Source organism: Hyperolius riggenbachi, chromosome 4, assembly GCF_040937935.1.
Source record: "Hyperolius riggenbachi isolate aHypRig1 chromosome 4, aHypRig1.pri, whole genome shotgun sequence".
NCBI lineage: Eukaryota > Metazoa > Chordata > Amphibia > Anura > Hyperoliidae > Hyperolius > Hyperolius riggenbachi.
The window spans coordinates 134,323,518-134,350,604 of NC_090649.1; the positions used below are offsets into that span (position 1 = coordinate 134,323,518).

The 27,087-nt window shown below is 45.1% G+C and overlaps 1 protein-coding gene across 1 annotated transcript in view; it reads right to left on the reverse strand.

Annotated features, from left to right (window-relative positions):
- LOC137570523 (vertebrate ancient opsin-like) overlaps positions 1-27,087 on the reverse strand; it is a 298,413-nt gene that overhangs the window by 257,167 nt on the left and 14,159 nt on the right. The window contains exon 2 of the mRNA XM_068279214.1: positions 15,839-16,167. Within this exon, the coding sequence (XP_068135315.1) occupies positions 15,839-16,167 (329 nt within the window). The remainder of the gene's footprint in view (positions 1-15,838; positions 16,168-27,087) is intronic.

Sequence of the window (27,087 nt, forward strand, 5' to 3'; positions counted from 1 at the left end):
CCCTTGCTCCTGTGGTGCCCATAGCCTAGGTGGCCTTAGCCTAAATCCGGCCCTAAGTCTACCCCCTGTATGTAGGCAGAGTGCCTCCCCCCTGTATGTGGTGAATGTGATGCAGAAGTGAAACATGCTTGCAGAGTGCATGTGTATGTTTATACAAAGTGCATATGTATGATTATGCAGATTGCATGTGTATGATTATGCAGAGTGCATGTGTGCATGTGTATGATTATGCAAAGTTCATGTGTATGATTATGCAAAGTTCATGTGTATGATTATGCAGAGTGCATGTGTATAATTATGCAGAGTGCATGTGTATCATTATGCAGAGTGCATGTGTATCATTATGCAGAGTGCATGTGTATCATTATGGAGAGTGCATGTGTATGATTATGCACAGTATGTATAGAGTGTATATGGTGCAGAGTGTTGTGAACTGTACATATATCTACCTCTGCTCAATAGCCATATTCCCATCTCCTTTGCAGCTTTGTACTCGCTGCTGACATCTAGTGGCTGAGTACGGAACTACAAGGAAGTGTCTCCCTGGGAGGAGAAGGAAGTGAAACCTGTTCAGAATCAGAATCAGAATCAGTTTTATTTCGCCAAGTACAGCAGAGCTGTAATCGGAATTATTTGTGGTGCACATGGCATAGACAGAGTAAGGACAGACAGAGTATAACCAGACGCACAAAAACACATACAAAAATAGAATGCAGTAGTCAGTTCGTAACGGCCATTTCACTGCTATGCAGTACAGTCCGGTGATAAAAAATAAGAAGGTGCTGGTGAAAGGCCAGGCCATTTACGGATAAAGAACCAGGGCAGGCAGCGGCGGGAACCGGGTGACCGGGTGACCAGCCCAGCAGTTAGAAATGCAGGCCGGGCCGGGGAAGGTTGGAGTTCAGTAGCCGAACAGCTTGGGGGAAGAAGGTGTTCTTCCGCCTGGTAGTTTTGGATGGTATAGTCCTGTAGCGGCGGCCCAATGGGAGGAGCCTGAAGTAATGTCTGCCTGGGTGAGAGGGGTCGTGGGAGATCATGGTTGCCCTCTTCCTCATCCTAGAGGAGTGGAGGAGATCAAGAGGTGGAAGAGGAGAACCGATGATCTTCTCCGCGTCAGTTATGACTCTCTGCAGCTTGTGTTTGTCGCTTGCCGCTGCGCCCGCATACCAGACAATTACAGAGGAGCAGAGGATGGATTCTATGGTGGCGGTATAGAAGCTGGTCAGCAGCTCCTTGGGCATACCAAATCTCTTCAGTTGGCGCAGAAAGAACAGCCGCTGCTGGGATTTCTTCTGAATTTTGGTGGTGTTTAGCCCCCATTTCAGGTTGTTAGTGAGAGTCGTGCCGAGGAACCGAACCGATGACACCCTAGAGACTGTAGTCCCTCCAATGAGGACAGGTGGGAGGGGTGGAGGGTTTCTCCTGAAGTCTACGACTAGGTCAACAGTCTTTGCTGTGTTGAGGACTAGGTTGTTGTCACTGCACCAGTTGCATATCCTCTCGACTTCGCTGTGGTATTCGTGCTCCCCGTTGCTACCAATAAGGCCGATGATGGTGGTGTCGTCTGCAAATTTGATGACCTTCACAGAGTCGGCAGATGAGATGCAGTTGTTGGTATAGAGGGAGAACAGTAGAGGTGATAGAACACAGCCTTGTGGAGCCCCTGTATTTGTGGTCCGGACGCTGGAGTAGTAGTTGCCAAGCTTCACCTGCTGCGTTCTGTTAGTCAAGAAGTCTTTGATCCATGCTCGGAGAGTAGGATAAATTCCGAGCTGCATCAGATTGGTGATCAGGATGTCAGGGCAGATCGTGTTGAACGCTGAGCTAAAGTCTAGGAACAGAATCCTAGCATAGGAGGCGGGGCTGTCCAGGTGCTCAGTGATGTGGGCCATGCTGACATTGATGGCATCCTCCACGGATCGGTTTGCCCTATATGCAAATTGGAGCGGGTCTAAAAGGGCGTCCGTGGACCTCTTCAGGTGGGCAAGGACCAGCCGCTCGAGGAGCTTCATGATATTAGAGGTTAGGGCCACCGGACGGAAGTTATTTAGCTCAGTACTGCCTGTTTTTTTTGGGACTGGTACAATTGTAGACCTCTTAAAACAGGAGGGGACTGTACCCCCAGATAAAGACTTCTTAAATAAGAAAGTGAGCACAGGGGCTAGCTGGTCAGCACAGGTTCGCAAGGAGATAGATGACACTCCGTCCAGGCCGGAAGATTTCCTGGGGTTCAGCTTGCGGAGGTGCCGGAGTACCTCTGATTCCCGAACGGTACTGGGCGCCAGGGAGACGAGTTCGCCCACAGGGGGAGGGGGCGAAACTGCGTGGCTCACGGGCTGGATGGGATGTTGCTCGAACCTGCAGTAGAACTCATTGAGCTCCTCCGCCAGTCGAGGGCTAGGGGTCACCGTCAGGGGTGCCGATTTGAAGTTCGTGGCTGCTCTCAGGCCCTTCCATACCTCCCGTGTGTTGGTTGACTGGAGGCAGAGCCCCAGCTTTTCGGCATAGGCCCTTTTTGCCAAACGCAGTTCTCTTTTCAGGGCGTGCCTGGCCTCCCTGAATTCCTCTGGGGAGCCGGACTTGTGCGCTTCCTCTTTGCGTTTCCGAAGCCGGCGAAGTCTGTCGTTGAACCAGGGCTTGTTGTTGGGATAGACTCTGAAGGACTTAGACGGAATACACGCTTCTTCGCAGAAGCTAATGTAGGAGGTCACATTCTCGGCCCATTCATCAAGGGTGCGTGCCTCCAGAGTCGACCAGTCGGTGGTTTCAAAGCAAGCTTGGAGCTCCAGTTTGGCATCTGCTGTCCATTTTTTTGAGGTTTTGACGATGGGCTTTGAGGTCTCCAGGAGCCTCCTGTAGGTGGGGATCAGGTGTATTGTGTTGTGGTCAGAGTTCCCAAAGGGGCTCCTTGGATGGCCTTGTAAGCACACTTGTGGACCGTGTAGCAGTGGTCTAGGATGTTACAGTTCCTGGTAGGACAGGTGATGTGCTGCTTGTAGCGGGGCAACACGTGCCGAAGGTTCGCCTTGTTGAAGTCACCCAAGATGATGAACAGGGCCTCCGGGAGGGCTGTTTCCCAGCGCGAGATACAGTCGCTGATTTCTTGCAGGGCAGTCTTGGAGCATGCGTCGGGAGGAATGTAGACCCCAACGAGGACAAGGGAAGAGAACTCCCTCGGGGAGTACCTAGGCCTGCAGTTTATGGCAAGGATTTCAACATCTGGGGTGCAGGCCTTGTGGAGAGTGATGGTGTTGGAGCACCAGGAGGTGTTTATGTAAAAGCAGATACCACCCCCTCTCGTTTTCCCAGAGAGGGCTGCGTCACGGTCTGCTCTTAGGAGGCTGTGGCCTGGTACATGCAGAGAGTCGTCGGGGATGCTGTCGCACAGCCAGGTTTCGGTGAAACAGAGAACAGGGGTATACTTGCTGATCTGGGGTTTGCTGCCGAGTAGGAGGAGCAGCTCGTCCAGTTTGTTGGGGAGTGAGCAGACGTTTGCTAGTAGGATGGCAGGGACAGGGGAGCGTAGGCCCTTCCTTTTGAGTCGGACCTGGGCCCCCGCCCTCCTACCTCTGTGGCGGCGTGTGTTTGGGGCTCGCTTGGTGGAGAGATATTTGATGTGATCGGTGACAGTGTTCCACTGGGAAGAATCCGGTGGGTGATCGGGACTGACCGTGGGTTCCCATCTAAGTAGGGTCTCCCTAGAAAGGGTGGCAGACCGCCCTCCGGCCATGGCACAGCTACCACGGTAGGTGCAGTGTGCAGCACAGTGTGCGCCTACAGTGACTCAGATGAGGTGCAGGTGGTGTGGAGAAGGCGTACAACCCGGACAGACACAGATAGATGGCGAGGGTCGGTAGATGGCGAGGGTCGGGCAGCCCGTCACGGTGTGGGGCACAACTAGATGGGCTGGAGCAGGCGGCATAGCACAGTGTGGCACATTGGATGGTGCGGTGGGTGCAGCACAAAAAGTGGACCGAACAGGTGAAGTGGGGCAGGCAGCACAACACAGACGGTGGTCCAAGTGTGTGGTGCGAAGCAGGCAGCCCAGCATGGACACAGGCCCAATAGATGATGTGGGGCAGGCAGCAAAGCACAGACCAGGGCACAGTTAGATTATATGGAGTAGGCAGCACAGCACAGTCAAGCAAAGGCACGGATAAGAAGGTGGGAGCAGGCTAGATGGTATGGAGCAACAGCACAGCACAGTCTGTGACACAGATAGCTGGATGGAATGGAGCTGGCAGCACAGCACAGTCAGTGTCAATGGCAGATAGATGGCATGGAGCAGGCAGGTAGATGGCATGGGGCACAGCACAGGCAGAGGCACAGAGATGGTATGGAGCGGGCACAGCACAGAAGATGGTATGGAGCAGGCACAGCACAGCTTACCACAGAGGATCCCCAGTAGGAGGTGGGGAGAAGAACTGCAGAACTCACCAGGATGACACAGGACAGGCTGTGCAGTTGGAAGAGGTCATGTTTTTACCAGCAGCATTGGTGGGATGCAGGCCGGGCAGAGCGGAGTCGTCGTCAGCAGCAGTGAGCCCTCAGGTTTGGTGGGATGCAGGCTGGGCAGAGCGGAGAACCACCTCAACAGGCGAGATGCTGCCCCCCGGGGAGCCAGGTTGTTGATGTTGATGACCACGTGGCAGGGTAGGTGTACTGCGAAAGGAGAACGGGCCAAGGAGGTTACTGTAGCGGCGAGAGGGTGCCGGGACCAGGAGCAGCGTCAGGAGGCTGGTGATGCGGCGGCCGCCGGGAGCCGCGACCAGCGTGCCAGGACCAGGAGCAGCGGGAAGCTGGTGATGCGGTGGCAGAGTTGTCCGTAGCTCGAGAAACAGCCGGGAGCAGCGATCCTGATGCCGGGACCAGGAGCAGTGTCCGGATGCCAGCTGGGCGCAGAGTAGCTGGGGGTGCCCGTTGCAGCGGCAGACTGTGAGTGGGCGAACCGAGGGCAGCCGGGGCCAGGATGCAGGAGGCCAGGGTTGCGGCGGCGCCCAGGTTTCCGAAGTGTTGCAGCCGGGAGGTTTGCGGGCTGCGGAGAGGGGCCGCTGAGTGGCTGGAGGCAGTGTCCGGAGGCAGGAAGCCAGAGCGGCAGTCGGAGTGTTGCAGCCGGGAGGTTTGCAAAGATGCACACCGAGCTGTGGACGGGAGCCGAGTGTCTGGAGGCAGTGTCCGGTGGCAGGGAGCCAGAGCGGCAAACAGAGGCACAGGTGAGAAACCCACAAAGATGAAGCTATCCCTACACTACTCCTGAGCACAAAACTAGGTAATTAAAACTATAAGACTATAAAGGAAAAACATAAAAACAATTAAAAACTGCCTAAAAGTGGGAGCCATGTGACCGAGGCAACCTGCGTGGGCGCCATCTTGGTCTAACAAGCAGAGCTGCATGGGAGATGCTGCCAGGAACAAGGAGCGCTAACTATACCACCCCCCCCCCCCCATACACACACAACTTGCATATAAGCCGAACCCCCACTTTTGGGACACTTTCTTTGTCCCCAAAATTTGGCTTATATGTGAGTATATTTGGTAATTTGAAATCTCAGCATTTCTTCTTTGCTCTAAGGCTTGGTTTACAGTGGGATGTTGCGTTCTGTTCCTGTATTAACCACTTCCCTACTAAGGGGTTTTTCACCTTCTGTACCAGAGTAATTTTCCCCTATCAGTGCTCCTCCCATTCATTTGCCAATAACTTTATAGCTACTTATGATAACAAAATGGTTTTTCACCACCAATTAGGCTTTCTTTGGGTGGTACCTTTTGCTAAGAGTTATTTTTTTCTAAATGCAATTTACTGGAAATAATAAGAAAAAAATGGAAAAAAAAATAAGTATTTTTCAGTTTTTAGCCATTATAGTTTTAAAACAAATAATGCTACTGTAATTAAAAGCCACAGATTTTATTTGCCCATTTGTCCTAGTTATTACACCATTTAAATTATGTTCCTATCCCAATGTATGGGGACAATATTTTATTTGGAAATAAAGGTGTATTTTTTCCATTTTGCGTCTATCACTAATTAAAAGCTCTTTTTTTGCGTAAATAACAGTAATATACCCTCATAACATATGTCTTAAAAAAGATTTTTGTGTGCAAATGTTTTATATTGGTAACTATGGAAGAACTATGGGAGAGTGGGGGTGGTAAGGGGTTCATTTTAATGGTAGATGTATGTATTTTTACTTAAAAATGTATGTAGGTGTAATTTTACTATTTGTCCCCTAGATGCCCCCCCCCCCACACACACACACACACTTTATCTTCCTGTGCATACTGTTAGTATGCTAACAGGAACTAATGTGTGTATGTGTTACTTTGTTTTTATGAATGACCACGGCATCTCATTGATGCCGGTGGCCATTGATCATGGGCACTTAGATCGGTGAATGGCAACTGTATTCCCATTCACTGATCTCCAGGCTAATGGGTGGTGATGAGAATGCATGCGGGAGTGAGCACGGCAACGCACGGCAGCCATCTGCAGCAATAGACGATTGATAATTGGCAGCTTTGCATAAACAAAAACCGTGCCTCCACTGCAGCAAACAGTTAAATCCAAATAACAAAGAAAGAAAAACATGGGCACCAGTAAAATGCAACTGCTGTGTTTATTGCCAGCAAACAAACAAACAGACAGTGTTGTGCTAATACCTCACCCCTCCTGGGATCACCCCAGACACAAGACCACTGGTCAACAATTGTTTCGCATCCACCAGCATCATCTCGGACCTGCGTGTGGAATCACAGCATGGAGAAGAGGGCTAAACGCTACGGAGAGAAGCGCCGCCCCTTCTACCCAATCTAATGGTCCCTCCTAGCCACGTACGTGCAATCACTGGCCAAAAGAATGTGACGTCACATGATGCACCTCACCAGTACTTCACAGATGTGTACGCTTTGTTCCAGGACCAGGAAGAAACGCAGGCTAAAGCTGCTGTAGACCTGGTAACGGGAAGCGGAGCCTCCCTTGCCTGCACGCACGGACAAGCAGTAACACTGCTCAAGAGCACATAAGGGCACAGTATATATTGGACGGACGTGACTGTAGTACTAACGCTAAAAGAGCAAAACAAGCCCATCTTAAAGGCAACATAGAGGAGGTTAGATCTAAGTGTAAATGACGGTCCCTCCCATTAGCAGGGCTACAGCAGTGCACACTTTTTCTTCCCTTGACAGACGAATATCTACATCTTTGGGCAGGAACTGAAGTCCTGCAGGACGTCACGTAGATATACCATCTAAAAATCGTAAGTGGTTAACAGGAACACAAGCCAATGGAACAAAAAAGGTCATACCCCTGTTATGGCCACGTTATGTTGCATACAGTGAAAAGTATGCTTCTGTGCACCTGTGCATTTAGCAGTAACTCACTGCAGCAGAGCGTTATCATAACGCAACACATTACAGTGAAAAACTAGCGCTGTCCTCTGAACATTGCATAGACTTATCCAGGGGCGTAACTAAAAATCACTGGGCCCTGCAAAAATTTGGATGAGGCCCCCTCCACCACTCCCTTTCCCCCATCATTAGAACAATTGTGCAGAGAATAGAAAGCTTTTTCTCTCCATGCCCAGACTCCTTGAGCATCACTACAGAACACAGCACTTGGAGAGGGGTAGAGAGGCTGGGCGTAGAACAAGGCTGTACACAAGACCATGCTGCACACTGAATAGGGACTGTTTACAAATCTTTGTCTGCAAAACTTTCTATGATTCCTTATCAGTGGCTGAGCAGATGCAGTCATTAGAACAATTGTGCAGACAGCAGAAAGCTTTTTTCTCTCCAAGCCCTTAGTTTTCAGTCTCTCATGACAGGGCCCCCTGTGGCTTCTGGGCCACCCTACGGGTGCATCCCTTGCAGCCTTGCAGGGTCTATTGTTATGCTTATGGACTTATCATTGCAGAGTGTTGTTCCACGTTGCAATGTATCCCTAACGTTGCTCCATAACTTCCCATTGTGAACGCCAAAAAGATTATTTACAGCCTTAAACCAGCACTTTGTTCTTCAGTGGGAAGCTTGTTGCCGAAGTTATGCCTGGTACACACAATTAGATTTTGTGGCAGATTTACTGCCAAATCAATTATTTCCAACATGTCTGATCTGATTTCCGATCGATTTTTCCATAGACGTGAACGATAAATCAATCGGAAATCAGAGCGGACATGTTGGAAATAATTAATCTGGCAGTAAATCTGCCACAAAATCTCATTGTGTGTAACAGGCATAACTTCAGCAACAAGCATTAAGCCCCCTCTACACCATTCAATTCCAGGCGCGATTGATTGAATTTGATTGGACAGATTAAACCTGACATGTCTGATCGGGATTCGATCGATCGTGTGATCGTTTTGCATTGAAAACTAGCCAAAATCGATCACGCGGTCGCTCGAATCCCGATTGGACAAGTCGGATTTAATCGCTCTAATCGAATTCGATCCAATCGAATTCGATCGATTGTACCTGGAATTGAATGGTGTAGAGGGGGCTTTAGATCTGAAGTCAAATGATAACATTATCTTGTTTATGTTTGCTTAGCAGCTAGACAGCCAGTATTAGTGTGCTGTGAAGTATTTCAGCTGTCATACATAGCAGAAGGTGAAAACAGCAAAGAAATCTCACTGGGTACATTATAATATATAGATACAGCAACTATGAAATCAATTACAATGGCAGCTTTCAGAGCAGATAAACTGTACTTTGGGAACTTTTAATTTGTAAATGGACAATAATATTTGTGCACAAAAGAAAATATGAGAACTGTATGGGGAAGAAAAAAAGTAGGAAAACACATTTTCTTGCCTTTCATGTCAGAGCTTAATCATGCTTTAAGTAATTTGAAAACTAAGTTAATGAGATACCTCTACTAATTAGTTTATACTGAGATCCTACCAAAAATACCCACATTGGACAGGGGTACATTTATGCTGGCTAAGGTTCGCAATGGAGGTTAAGGTTAGGCATCGGTAGTGGAAAGGTTCAGTGTGAGAATAGGCTTAGGTTTAGCTGTAGTAAAGTTGGTATTTAATATAGATATTTTATTATTCTTTTATCCAGTTTACTAGTAAAATATCTGTAAATGTACCCACATTTCCAGGCACCCTTTTTGATGTACTGTACGTGTTTCCTTGTTTCCTATTAGTGAACAGCTCTCATTCTCCAGCTCCACCTCTGCTCCTAAAACATATTTTTTTGATCGCAGCTCACCAGATTCTTACTAGGGATGGTCAGTGAGATGCAAATGATGAGTTGCAGGATTATGCAGATTTTGCCTGCAAACTTATGCAGCTTGAAAATGGACCAATCAAATCAAGCCAAGGTGTGCCAGGTAATAAGTGCACAGAAGAGATTGCTTTGTGCCCCCTTACAACTCATCCCTAGCTATCTCATGATGACGGATAGGCGGAGTCTGGACAGGAATAGGAGTTACTAGATGGAGCCAGCCAAACATGTACTTTCAATATCGGAAAAAGGAGAGAGAAGATGATGCAATACCTTTAATACCACCTGAATGGAAGTTAGGGCCATTGTTTATAAACAACCTTCTGTGGCAGACATAGGACATATACAACACATAAAAACCTTATACAGTATATAAAAACCTGCAATATGCGAATGCTTATTGGCATTCGCAACTGGTCAATCTGGTGCACCCATCTCATGCTTTGCTCCAGGGGTGAATTTACATGTCAGCCACCCAGTAACTCCAATGTGGAGATTCTTAAAGAGACTCCGTAACAAAAATTGCATCCTGTTTTTTATCATCCTACAAGTTCCAAAAGCTATTCTAATATGTTCTGGCTTACTGCAGCACGTTCTACTATCACCATCTCTGTAATAAATCAACTTATCTCTCTCTTGTCAGACTTGTCAGCCTGTGTCTGGAAGGCTGCCAAGTTCTTCAGTGTTGTGGTTCTGTGATGCATCTCCCCCCTCCAGGCCCCTCTCTGCACACTGCCTGTGTGTTATATAGATTAGAGCAGCTTCTCTCTGCTCTCGTATCTTTTACAAGCTGGATAAAACCTCCTCTGAGCTGGCTGGGCTTTCACATACTGAGGAATTACATACCGGCAGAGCTGTCTGCACTCTGCAGGAAGAAACAGCCTGACACTTGAGGGGAAGATAGCTGCCGGGGGAAAGAAACACACAAATGATCTCTTGAGATTCAAAAGGAAGGCTGTATACAGCCTGCTTGTGTATGAATGTATTTTCTATGTGTGGACATACTGTACATCAACCTACTTCCTGTTTTGGTGGCCATTTTGTTTGTTTATAAACAAACTTTTTAAAACTGTTTTTAACCACTTTTAATGTGACGAGGAACGGCGAAATTGTGACAGAGAGTAATAGGAGATGTCCCCTAACGCACTGGTATGTTTACTTTTGTGCGATTTTAACAATACAGATTCTCTTTAAACACCATGGTTAGCACTCTAGCCTGGCAAAGCTAGGCCTCCAGTTAGAAATCCAGCCAGGAAACTATGTGCAGGGAGTTTGTATGCCCTCCCCATGTCTGGGTGGGTTTCGTCCAGGCACTCTGGCTTCCTCCAACACCCCAAAAACATACAGATAAGTTAAATGGTTTCCCCCTAAATTGGTCTTAAGCCCAATCTACACGATACGATTCTTTATACGATTCCATTACGATTCTATTTACGATCCAATTAAATGCAACATGTCCGATCGGGATTCGATTCAATTCAATTCGATTTGCCATTGTTTTGCCATGGCAAATCGAATTGAATCGAATCCCGATCGGACATGTTGGATTTAAGCGGATTGTAAATAGAATCGTAATCGAATTGTATAAAGAATCGTATCATGTAGATTGGGCTTCTACAATAGACATATGAATGATTATGGTAGGGATTAGAATGTGAGCTCCTCTGTGGAACAGTTAGTGACAATATACTCTCTACAGTGCTGAGGAAGATGTTGGTACTATATAAACAATTTTATTCAATTTTTTTTAGATGTAAAATTATGAAGTTCCAGAAATGTTGTTTGTAATGGTCCTGACATCCATTCAGGTGGTAATAACTGCAACTGTGTCTAGTGGCTGCAGAACAAATGGACCTTATAAATGTATACATTTATAACAGAGTGCAAGCAATTAAAATAACTGTACACAGTAATGATTGTTTGTTTTTTTGTATGTGGTTGTTTTAAGTGCTTCTCTGTTTTTGATGAAGAGACATTACAGTACACATTTCACATTGTTCCTTTGGACTTGACTCAATGTTCTCTAATCCGGTGTCTGTAGGGTCATATGCAAATTATTTCCTTGCCAGAAATCACATGACTAGGCTAACCCTGCTATAAGTGTCATTCCTCTCCAATGCCCATATCGTGATTTGACAAAGACACACAGCCGTCATTATCACTCGTCACACGAAACTAGCCTGGACTCCAGACCTACCACATACCCTTGTTGATGTCCCCTGCTGGCCACCGTTGACGCCCAAGGAGGAGTGGAACAAGTGAGATACGCTTGCAAATTTTTGCAATCTCGTACATACATTTCTTTTACAATTTGCAAACTGAATTAGGGCTGGTGCACACCAAGAGCGGTTCTGAGCGTTTTTAAAAATGCTTGCAGGTTGAAAACTGCTTGGCTAATGAAAGTGAATGGGATGGTGCACACCAGAGCGGTTTGTTTTTTCCCCAAACGCAAACTCGGGTCCTGCAGCATTTTTGCGGATTTCTGAGGCGTTTCTGCCTCAATGTAAAGTATAGGAAAGTAGAAAATCGCTCTGAAAATGGCTAGATCAGAGCGATTTTCCAAGCATTTTTGTTACGGAAGATGCTCAGTTACAGCTTTACTGTAGCAAAATATCAAATCTGCTACACAAAAATGCTCCCAAAAACGCCAGGCATGTTTAGAAAATCGCTCTAAACATGCCTAGAATAGATATGAAAAACCGCTTAAAAAAACACTAGCATTTGCGGATCCGCTAGTGGTTTTTGGTGTGCACTGACCCTTAAAGGTATTGCACCATAGAAGCACTCTCTCCTCTCCTTTTCCGATAGTCAGACACCTGCCACACCCCACCACTGAGAGAGCTGCTCTGTATGTTACCTTTGCTCCTTTCATTGTCTGACGCTGGCATTGGAGAATTGGTTCCCTTTGGGCATTATTTGCTTTAGTCCTGACAACACGAAGCGCGCATATTTTTGTCTGTTATGTACTTTCAATATATTCAGTACAGAGAACGAACATTTAATACATAAAACATTGTGGATCATTAGTTGATGAAAATCTACAATCCACAGAACACTAATTCAGATTCACCATCCTACGCATTTGAAGGACCACTATCGGGAGAACTTTTAAAATACATGTTTTTACATACTTAAAACAAAATGCATTTCTCTCCCATATTAAAATGCATTACAAATTAATCCTCTCCTATGTTGCTCTCACAAGTTTTGGACTAGTCCATTTCAAAATAGGGGATTCTCAGTTTTTTTTTTTTTTTTTTAAAGCAATCCAGCCTGCCTTCTCATTTGCACACTATTTTGGCAGTTGGACTGAGTGTGTTCGATAATAAATAAAGCCTTGAGAATCTCCCATGAGGAGATGGACTAGTCCTAAACCTGGCAGATTTCTATTGACTATGTAAGCAACAGGAACATAAGAGAGAAGTAATTTATAGTGCATTTTATATGAGAGACATGTAGTTCTTATAAGGATCTGTACACATGTATTTTGAATTTTACAGTTTTCCACGATAGTGGTCCTTTAAAACAATTTGAGGCTGAACTAGGGCTTTAAAGGGAACCTGAACCGAGTAAAATTATTTAAAATAAACACATGATGTACCTGCAAATACCTCGCCGTCAGTCCCTCTCAGAAGCTCACCATTTTCTTCTTCCTTCCTTCCAGTTCTTATTTTGTCAGAACTGAAATATATCAGTTGCTGTCAGTTATATATCAGTTGCTGTCAGTTATCGCTGAAAGGACAACTGATGTGCAAGGTAATGTTCATGTTTCCCTATGGCTCAAGTGGGCAATGTTACAGTTTGACAGTGCTGACCAGGAAGCTGTTACAGGGTCATCGCCATTTTTAGAATGGAAGACGGAGAATTCCATCAGTCACAGTGGACAAACAGGACACGGGAGAGGAGAAAGAGATTGAGGAGTAGAACACACGGGAGGTAAGTATGACCTATGTATGTTTATTTTGACTTTTAATTTTCAGTTCAGGTTTGCTTTAAGAGATACAACACCAGTCACACAGTCAGCAGAGTAGTATCTAATTATTCATGGAAATGGAGAAAGAGTATATGGCTGTTACATGTATTTTTTATGTTTATGTAATCCTCCTGGTTTGGGTTCATATGAGGCTCTCTTTGTTAGATACAGATTAGTTACAGATTACCCAGCAAGCTCATAGTGAACCAAAACTCCTAGGAGTGTGTAATGGGGCAACAAAGGACCAAAAAATGCATTACTAATTACTGTACCCCTTATCTGCAGGGCTACTTTCTGCAAAACAGTGGATATCTTCCATTGCTTTTTGCTTGTCATTGTTTTTTGCTTTTATCCTTGTTGATCTATTCCTTTATAACAGTATTTAAGAAAAGCTTATTTTTTTAAATGACCTTTTATACATATTTTTGTGTACCTTTGTCAGGCATCCAACTATTATTATTAAAGTTTCACCTGTCTGCAGGCTACCTCCTAACCCCCGTTCCACCTTTAATATTTATGCTTTGCGATGTGGGGTATTTTTTATTTTCTTCCTGTCTAACATTTTTGTTTAATGATCCATGTTAGACTTTCAGTCGCTGCTTAGCTTCCCCAGTTGTTAGAACTTCTCTTTTCTGTTCAAGCTTAAAACAAAAAAAGGTCAGGAATGGCAGTTATTGTGTTTCTATCACTAAAATGTTATGGTAAATGGGCTTGAGGTTGTGCAGTATAAAATAAAAATCCAGAGCATAAAATGTGCAGAAGCCACAAATATTTGCCAGAGCAAGAAAGAAGCCACGCCTCTTCAAATAGTGCTACAACATACATCAGTAACACATTTTGTAAACTACAGCAAAAGTCCTAACTAACCGGCTTGCCCGAGGGATGACGGGAACGTTGTTTTGGGAGTGTTTGCAGCCTTTTAAATACTTACACAGCCACCAGTGACCTCTAGCAGCCTTCCTTTTGTTCCCAGCGGGCTCCTAGCTGCTTCCGGCATCCGTGCACAGCTCTCGGCGTGTCATGTGACCCAATGCAGGTCAGGTGACACGTTGGCTTCCGTGTACGAGGGAAGTCAGTAAACCACTAGGAGCCTGATAGGAGCAAGAGGAAGGCTTCAAGACGTCGCTGGAGGCTTGGTGCGTTTTTAGAGAAAAGGAGGTTTGTGCTTTTTTGGCCGGTTGCTCAAGCAACCGGCAAACACATGTATCCGGCATCAGGCGATCCCCGCTGGGGCTGGATACTGAGGACTTCATGGGCAGCTATGATTTTCTGGACTTGCCAAATGAATCAAATTTATTAATCCTTGCAACCGTGAAATGCATCTACAGCAGTTCAACTGCTCTTTGCTTGCTTGTGTGTGCTTAGCTCAGTAGGCAAAATGCTGTATACCAAATTTCTGCTCACAACCCTAGGCACATCCCAGGGAGACATGTCTGTTTAAACTTTTAGCAGCCTGCAGGGCCAATTTTGTTCTGCCACTGGGGATGTGTGCCTGCCCCAGCCTGGCAGGCTATGCAGAGGGGCAGAGGGAGCTGTTATTTTTATCTGTCCGGCTTCTTCTCCATCTCCACCCCAGGCACTGCAATCCCAGCACCTTCTTTTGAGTTCTGATCAGGGCTCAGATGATAGGATCAGCGATGCAGCGCCACCTGGTGGTAAAAGAGGGGAAATGGAAGTGTATATGTGTCCCCCTGCATGCGGTGTTGAAGGCTCACCTGTCAGCCACCATGATTCCCGGCCTGCTTTTGTGTCTGACGTCACAGTGAGCCCCTGTACCATGTGACACCAGGCGCATTTAGTAATGTTGCCATTGTAGGAGGCCAGGTTTGGTGGCCGCAGACAGGTGAACTTTCGCCACTGCACTCTGGCATGGGGGGGGGGGGGGGGGGTTGGTGTGGACCATACACTTGGGGGGAAAACGGACAGGTATCCACCACTCATGGCAATATTAAACGCAGTTACTGCCGTGCACCTGATGGAGCCCTTGCGACCGAGATTTTCCAGCACTCACGGTTAATCCCTGATTTCAGTGGGAAATCTATCAAGGCGCATGTATGGAGCAAGGAGTGAGCCCGGAACAAGCGGAGGACAAGTAGCGGTCACACACAGGTAATGTATAGAGCGCTGGGCACCAGGGGTTCACATTACACATTAGGGGGGAAAGCATTGGGGGTCTCGTCGCATTCATCACTCGTCCTGATATTACACGCCATTACCGCCCTACATCTTGCAGCATGTCCTATCGACTAATGTGACCAATTTTGCCCCGAAACTGGTTACATTGTCGATCGGGCATGCACTTAGCGGCACCGATTTTCATTCGATTATGATAATCGAATTGGAAAGTCGATCAGCCGCCAAGGCCCCTGATGTATGGCTTCCTTAAGCGTTCTGGTTCACCAAGAGCTTGCTGGGAAATCTGTAGTATTGTATGCAAATTACATTTTCCACTTAAGCCACAAGAAAGAGTGGTAGTGTGAGCCTCTAAACATTACCATTCAGTTAGTATGTTGTTCATGTGCCTATGTATGGCTATACGGTACGTGCCTTTCAACCCATAAATGCCTCTTGGATGATGCATGCCTCTGTTTTCTTCTACAGCTGACTGCACTCTGGTGGTGGGAAGCATGTGGCTCTTACCTGTTTGATTGCTGACAGCAGTCTTCCATAGCAGTATACAATGATGAGGAAAGGCAGTGCTAGGCAGAACAGGAACAAACACACAATGTACGACGTGTTGATGGCATCCCGGGAGTGCCAGTTTACTGAGCATGTGGTACCGGTTCCTTCCGGGCCATAGCTGCTCCACCCAAAAAGAGGAGGTATGGTCCACAATAGGGAGTATAGCCAAGTAACTAGGATTCCCATCCAAGCTTTCTTATAGTTTGTCACATCGGTTTCTGTGCTCCTGAGCATGGTGCAGTAGCGCTCATAAGACAATACAGCCAGTGAAACCAGGGATACTATTCCTATAAAACAAAAGGAGAATATATGGTCACTTTTAAAGGTGTCTATTTTACTTATATTCTTCCCCCTCTAGCCATACAAGTTAAGACACTTTTAATAGTTCAGATCTTAGATTCATCATATTTATCATATCTAGGGAAAATCTATATGCAAAAAAATAAAGACATGTTAAAGAGACTCTGAAGCGAGTCTAAGTTCACTTTTTTAACTTGTAGCCAGAAGCAGAACTATAAGCCCTGCTAAACCGCCACTATCCCGCGACAAAACGAGGGGTTTATACCCCCAAATCCCCTCTCCTAACTCCAGGGAGCACTTCCTGATGAGGCAGAGCTTATGGCTGTACCTCTGCCTCTCAGCGCGTCAATCCCCGCTGATCGCTGCCTCTCCCCGCCCCTCTCAATCTTCTTTCACAGAGAGGAGCAGGGGAGAGGCGGAGATCCGCGCGGCGATTGACGTGCATGGAGATAGAAGTTACAGCTAAAAGCTCTGCCTGCCAGGGCAGCAAAATCCACGACCAAGAAAGTTGTGGATTTTGCAGGGGGGATTTGGGGGGTATAAACCCCTTGTTTTGCCGCAGGATAGCGGCGGTTTAGCAGGGCTTATGGTTTTGCTTTTGGCTACAAGTTAGAAAAGTGAATTTAGACTCGCTTTAAATTATGTTTGGCTGACTCTTTTATGAATACAACATGCCCATTCCTTAACTTGCTGAAGGTGCTTAGAGAGTACCAGGTGCCGATAGCAGTACGCGATCAAGGTTCCCGTAGCTTTCAGTGATGATCGTATTCAGCTAATAACCATTTTCGTATTGTCTTGTAATTTTGTGCCGACTGTAGCAGTGAATAGCAAAGCAAAATAATAATAATTAAAAAAAAAAAAAGATTTCAAAAAGACCTTGTAATTTTTGTGAAAATCAATTTGAAAAATGCAAAGGAAGAAGAAAAAAGGGTTTTAAAATTCAGAAAAATTACAGTTTAAAAAACAATTTTCCTTTGCATTTTTAAAATCTATTTCCTCAAAAACTACAAGGTCTTTTTGAAAAATTATTTTTGCTCCTTAACATATGTAGCAGTTTTTGTCACAATAGGATATATGGCTGTGCTATTCACCGCTAAATTTGGCACAAGATTATGCAAAAATTATGCAAAATTGTGAATGATTACAATTACAGCCAAAACAAATGATGATCTTTTCTGAAATTTCGCATTACAATTTTGCATCGTAATTTCATATTTTGATGCAAAATTTGTGCTCATCACTAATAGCTTTGTAGTTCACTGGGCAGTACATAGCTAGCAGCAATGGTGCAACAGCAAAATTAGGTAAGGTTTGTGCTGAATTTTTATCTAATGTTAAACAGTACAAATCAGAAAGATATTGATTGTCATCTGATATAACATAAAGTCTGCAGTGTATGGCCAGAGATAGACAGATAGATAGACATGTCTGGTACACACAGTGAGATTTTCTGGCAAAGTTACTGCCAGATCGATTATTTCCAACATGTCTGATCTGATTTCCGATCGATTTTCCGTTCACTTCTATGGAAAGTCGATCAAAAATCGATTGCATATCAGATTGGACATGTTGGAAATAAACCTGCCAGAAAATCTCATTGTGTATACCAGGCATGTTGCTTGGTACACACAATAAGATTTTCTGGTAAATTTACTGTCAGATCGATAGATAGATCGATACATAGTTAGATTAGATTTTAAAGTGCACTTGAGGTGCAGTGAAGCGTGATGCATGCCAATCCTGACATAGTGCCAGTTCTGTTGGAAAGCCTGTGTTCCTTACCCCACTCTTAACCACTTCACCACTGAGGGGTTTTACCCCCTGACCACCAGAGCAATTTTCACCTTTCAGCGCTCCTTCCATTCATTCGTCTATAACTTTATTATTACTTATCCCAATGAAATGAACTATATCTTGTTTTTTTCGCCACCAATTAGGCTTTCTTTAGGTAGGACATTATGCCAAGAATTATTTTATTCTAAATGTGTTTTAATGGGGAAATAGGAAAAAATGTGGGAAAAAATTATTATTTTTCAGTTTTCGGCCATTATAGTTTTTAAATAAAGCATGCTACTGTAGTTAAAACCCATGAAATGTATTAACCCATTTGTCCCGGTTATAAAACCATTTAAATTATGTCCCTATCACAATGTTTGGCGACAATATTTTATTTGGAAATAAAGGTGCATTTTTTTCAGTTTTGCATCCATCCCTAATTACAAGCCCACAGTTTATAAAGTAACAGTGTTATACCCTCTTGACATAAATATTTAAAAAGTTCAGTCCCTAAGCTAACTATTTATGTTTTTTTTTATTGTATGTTTTTTTTTTTTTTAATTACAAAAAAAAAAAAAAAATTGGGGAGTGTGGGAGGTAATGAGTTAATTTATTGTGTAAATGTAATGTTTGAATATGTAAAATGCTTTTAGGGTGTAGTTTACTATTTGGCCACAAGATGGCCACAGAGTGTTTGTTTACATGCGACCTGTAAGCGTCCGGAAGGACGCTTACAGGAAGCAGTAGGAGGCTGGGAGACTCACAATGATCTCGCTGTTTCTGAAAGAAGCAGCAGATCATTGCGGGGGCTAGATCAACAAACGGGAATGGATTTTCCCGGTTATTGATCTCCGGGCGAGCGGGCGGCGGCGTGCACGAGCGGCGGGTGCGCGCGCATGAGCGGCGGGAGCGCGGACAGCGGCGGTAGCGCGGAAGGTACGGATTTCTCCGTCCCTGGTTTTTTAGGGGGGAAAAAAGGGGCGGAGAAATTCGTACCGCTGGGGGTAAAGTGGTTAAAGTGTATCTGAGGCATCAAAAAAATATAAAAAGTAAATACTTAGCTTAAAAGTGGGAAGCCTCTGGAACCTATAGAAACTTCCCACGCCATCTTCCAGTCCTCCATTGCCAAGCCCGGACCCCCTGAAGTTTACAACAAGGGCTTATTGTTAGGAACATTGGGGCTGCACTCCTCTCCAGGCATGAGCGTGGCTATACTGCACTTGCCTGCGCAGTATGCTGGAGCCGCTCATGCACAAACAGCTCCAGGCTACTACGTAGCCGTGGCCATGTTTTGGTGGGTGCAGGGTGGCAGTGCTCATGTAAGAAGAAAAGTGCGGCCCCGATGCTAAGCAGTGAATGGGACAGCGTAAGAAGCCTCTGGAGGATCTAGGGGCTTCCCCCTCCTTAGGTACGTATTTACTTTTTCAACTGTGTGACACCTCGGGTTATCGTTAAGGTTCCCATACAGGACTAGATTCCAGCTGCCCCGACACATGTTTTTCAGGTTCCTCCAGGTGCGTCATGCCTTTAATGCTCATTCCCCAGGCAGCTGGACCTGGGAAACAGACATTATAGAGGGCCGCCTGAAATCCTGATCCGCCAGAAAGTGGATAGGCCGGTATCGGAGATAGATGCATGCCTGGTGCCCCTGTCTACACCTAGATTAGCTAAAGCTCATAAGTGGTCCTCTGTTGTTAGTGTGTGCAGTCTGAGGAGGAATGGACAGACACATTAGAAAGTTTGAGAGGGGTTCTTATATCTGCCTCTGATAGATATGCACATCTTAAGCTGATCTATTGGGCCTATCATACCCCTCAGCAGTTACATGTTTACTATCCTGACAGGACTGACATCTGTCTTAAATGTAAAATTAATGTGGGGACAGGGCCGGTTCTAGACCGAGGCAAACTTATGAGGAATGCGCCCGACCCCTTCCCCATTTGGAATGATTGCACAGCACCTGACAATACTCTGCTGCATTAAATGTTCTTACATGACATGCTGCGGATCAAAACAAGAACACACTGGCTGGCTGTGAGTCTGTGACAAACTGCTCAGCCTCAGCCACTCCATTCCTCCTCAGTCAAGGCTACAAGATTGACCATCTGATAGAACCATCTGTGATCGAACCTGGTCAGAGAGGGATCTGCCCACACACTGCAGACAGCTTTCCAATAGATTTCAGCATGAAATTTATTGGAAATCATCCTAGCCTCATCACCTCTGCCTGCTGTGCCCCTCCCAGGTAGTGTGCTTCCCTCCCCCCCTCCCGGCTTGAAGTGTGAAAGCAGCTCACCTATCCCCTGCATGCCTCCTGTAGTGTCTTCTCTGCATTGGTCACAGGGTACAGGTCAGGTACCCCCAGCGATAGAGAGAAGACACTAAAGGTGGCCACACACCATACAATTTTTTAAATATCTGTTCAATTAAAGAATTGCAATCAATTTTTCTGACTGAGTGTTACATTTCAAAAATATGACCAATGTACCACACACCTATGTTCAATTTTTTCCTCAATTATGATAAAAATGATTGGAAACTTAGAGAAAATTGCTAGGGTGTGTATATTAATAAATTAACAATCCAACACACACCATACAATCTTTAGTAGAAATTGAGAAAGAAAAATATCTGGCATTCCGGATCAATTTAAATCGAAAAAAAACAGCAAATCCGATCGGATTTTTCAGTCGAATGAAAAAAAAAAGCTTTCGATATTTTAGAGAGATACGAACGTTTTTAGCGAATTACTGTAAAATCGGATCATTTTATTGTACCTTTAAGGAGACACACGGATAGGTAAGCTACTTTCACACTCATCACAAGTTTGGGGGGAACACATTACATGGAGGGAGACTGCACGTGGGGTAAGATGATCGACTGGATATCAAACGCTCTCACCACCACTGTGCCCATTTGAGCAATCTCTTTCCAGCATGCTGGATCAATCGTTGCAATCAAAAATCGATCAAAACGATTGATCGAGAAGACTGATCTCTGCCACATTAGATCATTGTGATTGAATCAGCCGGATATCGATGCTGCAAATCGAGTAGAATATGGCCACTGTAAGAATTAGTAAACCAATGCTGCAGACCAGGTTCTTTGTACTCAGATGAAGTTATTTGATTGCCATCTGGAGTCGGAAGGAATTTTTTTCCCTTTTGGGGCTAATTGGACCATGCCTTGTAAGGGTTTTTTCGCCTTCCTCTGGATCAACAGGGGTATGTGGGGGACGGGCTGGTGTTGTACTTTATACTGGTTGAACTCGATGGACGTATGTCTTTTTTCAGCAAAAATAACTATGTAACTATGAAGTCTCAGCAGTCAGCACAGCACAACCTGGTAACTGATGAGAGGTCATAGCAGGGGCGTAACTAGAGGGGAGCAGCTCCTGCAATCGCAAGGGGCCCAGAGCAGTGGGGGGCCCCAAACACTCACTTTCCCTTCCTCTGATACCAGCCCCAAGGCCGTGAAGGGCACCAAAGGGAAGCAAGGGAAAGGGTGTAAAAATTGGGGGGGGGGGGGGCATGAAAGTTTAGATGGGGGGCTTCATGGATTTTAGTTACTGGGTCATAGTCATCCTTGCTCTGAATGGTTGCTGCTGAATAAATATAATGTGCAACAGTGGAGGCAGATGAGATTAGTTTTAAAGCATAGATTTTCAGCCCCCTAAAACAAATCCTCTATAATTAATAATCCCCTACTGTCGCTGCGTCCAGCAGCTGTCCCTGAGTCCATGTTATTTTGTTACTGCACATATGCGCACGCGGCGGGGTGGCGGGCGTGCAGCAGGCACACATGGCGGGTGCACGCGCATGCGCAGTGACTGGCGGCGGCAGGAAAAAAAGACCTAGAGCCCATATAAGATAATAAACTCCAGGAAATGTTCTTGCATATACATTTATTTATATGCAATGTTTAATTAATCATTTTATTTTCACTTCATATTCACTTTAATTCTGGTAATCCTCTATAATAAAACCTGACTGTCCCTGCGTCATCCTTCCTGTCCCTGGCTGTGTGTCTGTGGGGTTTTTGTTCTGCGTATATGTGCAGTACAGACAGCCGTTGGGACAGTAGGATGGGCCAGGGAGTCGGGCGGACAAGTGCGCACCCGGCGGACGGGGGAGCGCTTGCGGCAGGCAGGGGGGGCGCACAGACTAGCGGTAGTGGCGGCGGCATGAAGAGACCTAGAGCCCATTTTTAAACAGGCTTAAGTCAACTAGTATTGTTATAAAGTATTTACTTGTTCAAATACAGTTTTTTATTGAAATCAATGATGCTCTTATAAGCCAGACGCTGATCCTGATCCGAAGGTCTTTGACACCAGCACAGCTTTTAATTTTACAGATTTATGTCATGTATTGCAATTTGCTGACAGCTGTTTGCATTTTAAAACAGCAGTAATTAACACCTTTAGTTATATGCCTGAATCTGCAGTTTTAGCTCATTATGTACAGTAGGTTGGCTAAGCATTAAGTGTTGACTAGCACTATCTTACTAAGGTCCATTGACAGTTTGGGTCAGGAGCAATCCCACTATCCCAGGCAAGACGTGGAATAAGGAAACTGCTAGTATGCTGGAAGTGCTTATATACGAAATGCTGATGTGTACTTTGCAAAGTTTCTTAGTGCAGCATATCTCCCAACTTTTTGAGATGAGAAAGAGGGACACTTAAGCCACGCCCATGCCACACCCCTGATCCCGCCCCATAAAGATTTCAAAAGAAAAAAAATGTGTTTTATAATTCAAACCACACTGGTCCTTTTTATCTTGGTTCATTTTTCTTCATATTAACATTTTAAACGTAGTAAAATATCAATTTAAAGGATGGGAATAAAGTTTAGAGTCAATCAAACACATTTTTTAGTAGAGAAATATATATATTTACATAGAAAAAGGGACAAAGTCCTGAAAAAAAAAAACGAAAAAAAAAAACAAAACATATATCCAGGCACATCACATCTAGTTAGGGCATTAAATAAGTTATTAAGGAAAGGGAGGTGCTGAAGGGGGTGTGGCTAGAAAACAGAAAAAATCTATTAACCCTTTGCACTATCGCATGCAAATATTCAAACAAATGCATTCACAGATGTACTCATCCAGGCACCACTGTTGTCCCTACAGCTAAGTTAAAAGCCGCGGTCTTAGTTCACAGAAGAATGCATTCTTATGCTTAGTCACCTACACTGCACAGAAGTACCCAGGTAAACCTAGGTGTCCTAACTCTGGCCCTGTAACATGCATAGTGCAGACATGCAAACACATTCATTGCATCAAACCTATCTAGGGATTAGGAGCACACATCCTGACGTCCTCTCCTGGGACAGATAGAGCATCTTACCAATCGCACAAGGGAGCTAACGTTATGTGTCCATGTGCACCATGCGCATACACCAGCATAAGCTGTGTGCATGCTGACAAACACATACAGGGGAAGGGGGGAGTGCACCGAATTAGACCCTAGCCACAGGGGTCAGTAACAAGAACAAAATACATATATCCAGGCACATCGCATCTAGTTAGGACATTAAATAAGTTATTGAGAAAAGGGAGGTGCTCTGGATACAGTGTTGCCGATCGCCTGCTGTCTCCTTTTGATCGCAGGATAACTCCGCCTTTGTACTTCCAAGTGTGGAGGACTACAAGTACCAGCCAGCTTGGAGACCACACTTGGAAGTACCAAGGCGGAGTTATCCTGCGATCAAAAGGAGACAGCAGGTGATCGGCAACACTGTATCCAGAGCCTATGTCCCTGGCCTACAAAGGAACAAAAGCACTAACACTGACCAACCCATACGGGCGAGTCAGCAACTTATAGAGATGAGAATATTCCACGGAGAGGCTTGTCGTCTATATTGTTTTGAAATTGAGTGCACTCTTCCCCTTTTGTCTTGTCCCTACCCCATCCCTGTCTACACAGATATAGCTGATTGTAAAGGGCTTAGTTACAAGTATACCAATCACCATCAGTAATGTATGATATTGATAATGTCACTGGAAGCAAGACATACAATTTCATGGGATGATGTGAGATAGTAAAAGGTAAAGGCTAACGGCAGTTAAAGTAACCAACAGGCAATTGCATATTTTTTACAAGATAAATAAGGTCAATAAAGCTACTGGGTGTACTATAGTAGCTTCTATGTCATCAGAATCAGTAAAGTAGTAACCACAAGCTATTACATGGAGGCTGCAGGAGTTACTGAGAACTGTATGTTTGCTGCATCTATATGGAGAGGTTTGTGATCAGACAGAGAGAGCTAGCAGCAGGTTACAATAAAGAACACAATGGGAACTGCTAAACCCTCCTGCATTGCAATCATACACATTTCTCATAGTTCTGATTCAAAATTACAGATGGGTTTTGTTTTCACGATTGACAGGGGCAGAGATCAAACTGCCTTCAGGTCTTTTATCATTAGCTGAATTTATAAGAGAATTGCTTGCTACATAATCTATTTGCAGTTTGATTGGGAAATGAATGTCTACCAACGCCTAACACTTCAATAACCTTGTAAAACTAGACAATAAATAACCCTTAGGTTTAATTACCCAAGCTGATCACTATTATGACACCCAGTGCTAGGAATACTTTCTGTCTCTATCACCTCCCTAATTCAAGGCTTATTCACAGTGTGACATTGCGTTGTAATGCGACAGTAAAGTTACAATGCAGCATTAAAACGCAAAACAAAAAAGGTGGTAACACACATTAACGATGCATTACCGCTGCATACAGTAGGTACAGTAAAGCATACAGGCAATGAAACGTATGCTTTCCTGTACCTGGTAACCTGTGAGCTTAGAGGTTACGCACTGCAGCAGTGTGTTACCATAACATTACACGTTACAATGTGATGCTAACGTCGCACTGTGAATGTCTCATAGGATTAGCATTGCAGTGCAGTAAGCTGCATTATAAGAGTTTATAACGCAGCTCCGCAGTTTACCACTGTGAATATGCCCTCACAATCCCAATAAATGCTTGAACTAATAGATTTAAAGGTACCAGATGCACAATAAAAAAAAGGTTCACCAAATTTGAGTTGCTGCTCCTGTATTTAAACCACAACATTTTGATGCCGGGTAAGTTGGAGTTTGGGTGTTTGAGTCTCCCAGTACCACATAGAGCCAACACCCAACATATATTTCCAGTCTCTATTTTGTTGGGTATCAAAATATTCTTGCTTAGTAAAGATCGGGGGAGATGACTGTTGGGGAGTTAGTTTTCAGGGTCTTCAGGTGAAGTAATGAGATAGGTAAAAGTAATTGTGGCCATACATGGTACAATTTTTTCATCCAATCTTACCATTTCTATGTAGTATAAGGGTAAATTAAGTGAATATACTGAAAGGATAATTTAGGCAGTTCCCTTATATTACATAGAAATGGTAAGATTGGATGAAAAAATTGTACCATGTATGGCCACCATTAGTTAGAGTTAGTGTTAGGTCAGCAGATAGACTAGGGCTAAGCATAGTATGAAGGCCATTGTTGTCTAACCCTAATGGGTTAGACAACCAGTTCTAAAAGTGGCTCAGTGGGAGGAAACCAAGAGACCTGTAAGGCTTTGGGGGGCTGGAAGTAGTGTTGGGCGAACAGTGTTCGCCACTGTTCGGGTTCTGCAGAACATCACCCTGTTCGGCTTTCGCTGTGATTGGCCGAACGGGTCACGTGGTTCGGGCCCGAACGCGCTCTGATCGGCCGAACGGTCACGTGGTTCGGGTAAATAAATACCCGAACCACGTCATATCTCCGCCATTTGTCTGTGGGTTTAGCTTTGGGTAGGCAGGCAGGGTAGTTCGCTCTCCAGCCACGCTAGCCAGGGTCCCCCCCAGTCATTGTGTGTCGCTGCTGGGAACAGTAGTACACCGCTCGCTCAGCCACACTATATATAGCATTGTTTACTGCCACTGTGTACCTCGCTCAGCCACGCTATATATATAGCATTGTGTTTTCTGACACTCTGTGTACACGGCTTAGGCTAGCCTGACTAATATAGCATTGTGTGTACTGCCACTGTGCACCTCGCTCAGCCACGCTATATATAGCATTGTGTGTACTGCCACTGTGCACCTCGCTCAGCCACGCTATATATAGCATTGTGTGTACTGCCACTGTGCACCTCGCTCAGCCACGCTATATATATAGCATTGTGTTTTCTGACACTCTGTGTACACGGCTTAGCCTGGCTATATAGCATTGTGTGTACTGCCACTGTGCACCTCGCTCAGCCACGCTATATATAGCATTGTGTTTTCTGACACTCTGTGTACACGGCTTAGCCTGACTAATATAGCATTGTGTGTACTGCCACTGTGCACCTCGCTCAGCCACGCTATATATATAGCATTGTGTTTTCTGACACTCTGTGTACACGGCTTAGCCTGACTAATATAGCATTGTGTGTACTGCCACTGTGCACCTTGCTCAGCCACGCTATATATAGCATTGTGTGTACTGCCACTGTGCACCTCGCTCAGCCACGCTATATATAGCATTGTGTGTACTGCCACTGTGCACCTCGCTCAGCCACGCTATATATAGCATTGTGTGTACTGCCACTGTGCACCTCGCTCAGCCACGCTATATATATAGCATTGTGTTTTCTGACACTCTGTGTACACGGCTTAGCCTGGCTATATAGCATTGTGTGTACTGCCACTGTGCACCTCGCTCAGCCACGCTATATATAGCATTGTGTTTTCTGACACTCTGTGTACACGGCTTAGCCTGACTAATATAGCATTGTGTGTACTGCCACTGTGCACCTCGCTCAGCCACGCTATATATAGCATTGTGTTTTCTGACACTCTGTGTACACGGCTTAGCCTGACTAATATAGCATTGTGTGTACTGCCACTGTGCACCTCGCTCAGCCACGCTATATATAGCATTGTGTTTTCTGACACTCTGTGTACACGGCTTAGCCTGGCTATATAGCATTGTGTGTACTGCCACTGTGCACCTCGCTCAGCCACGCTATATATATAGCATTGTGTTTTCTGACACTCTGTGTACACGGCTTAGCCTGACTAATATAGCATTGTGTGTACTGCCACTGTGCACCTCGCTCAGCCACGCTATATATAGCATTGTGTTTTCTGACACTCTGTGTACACGGC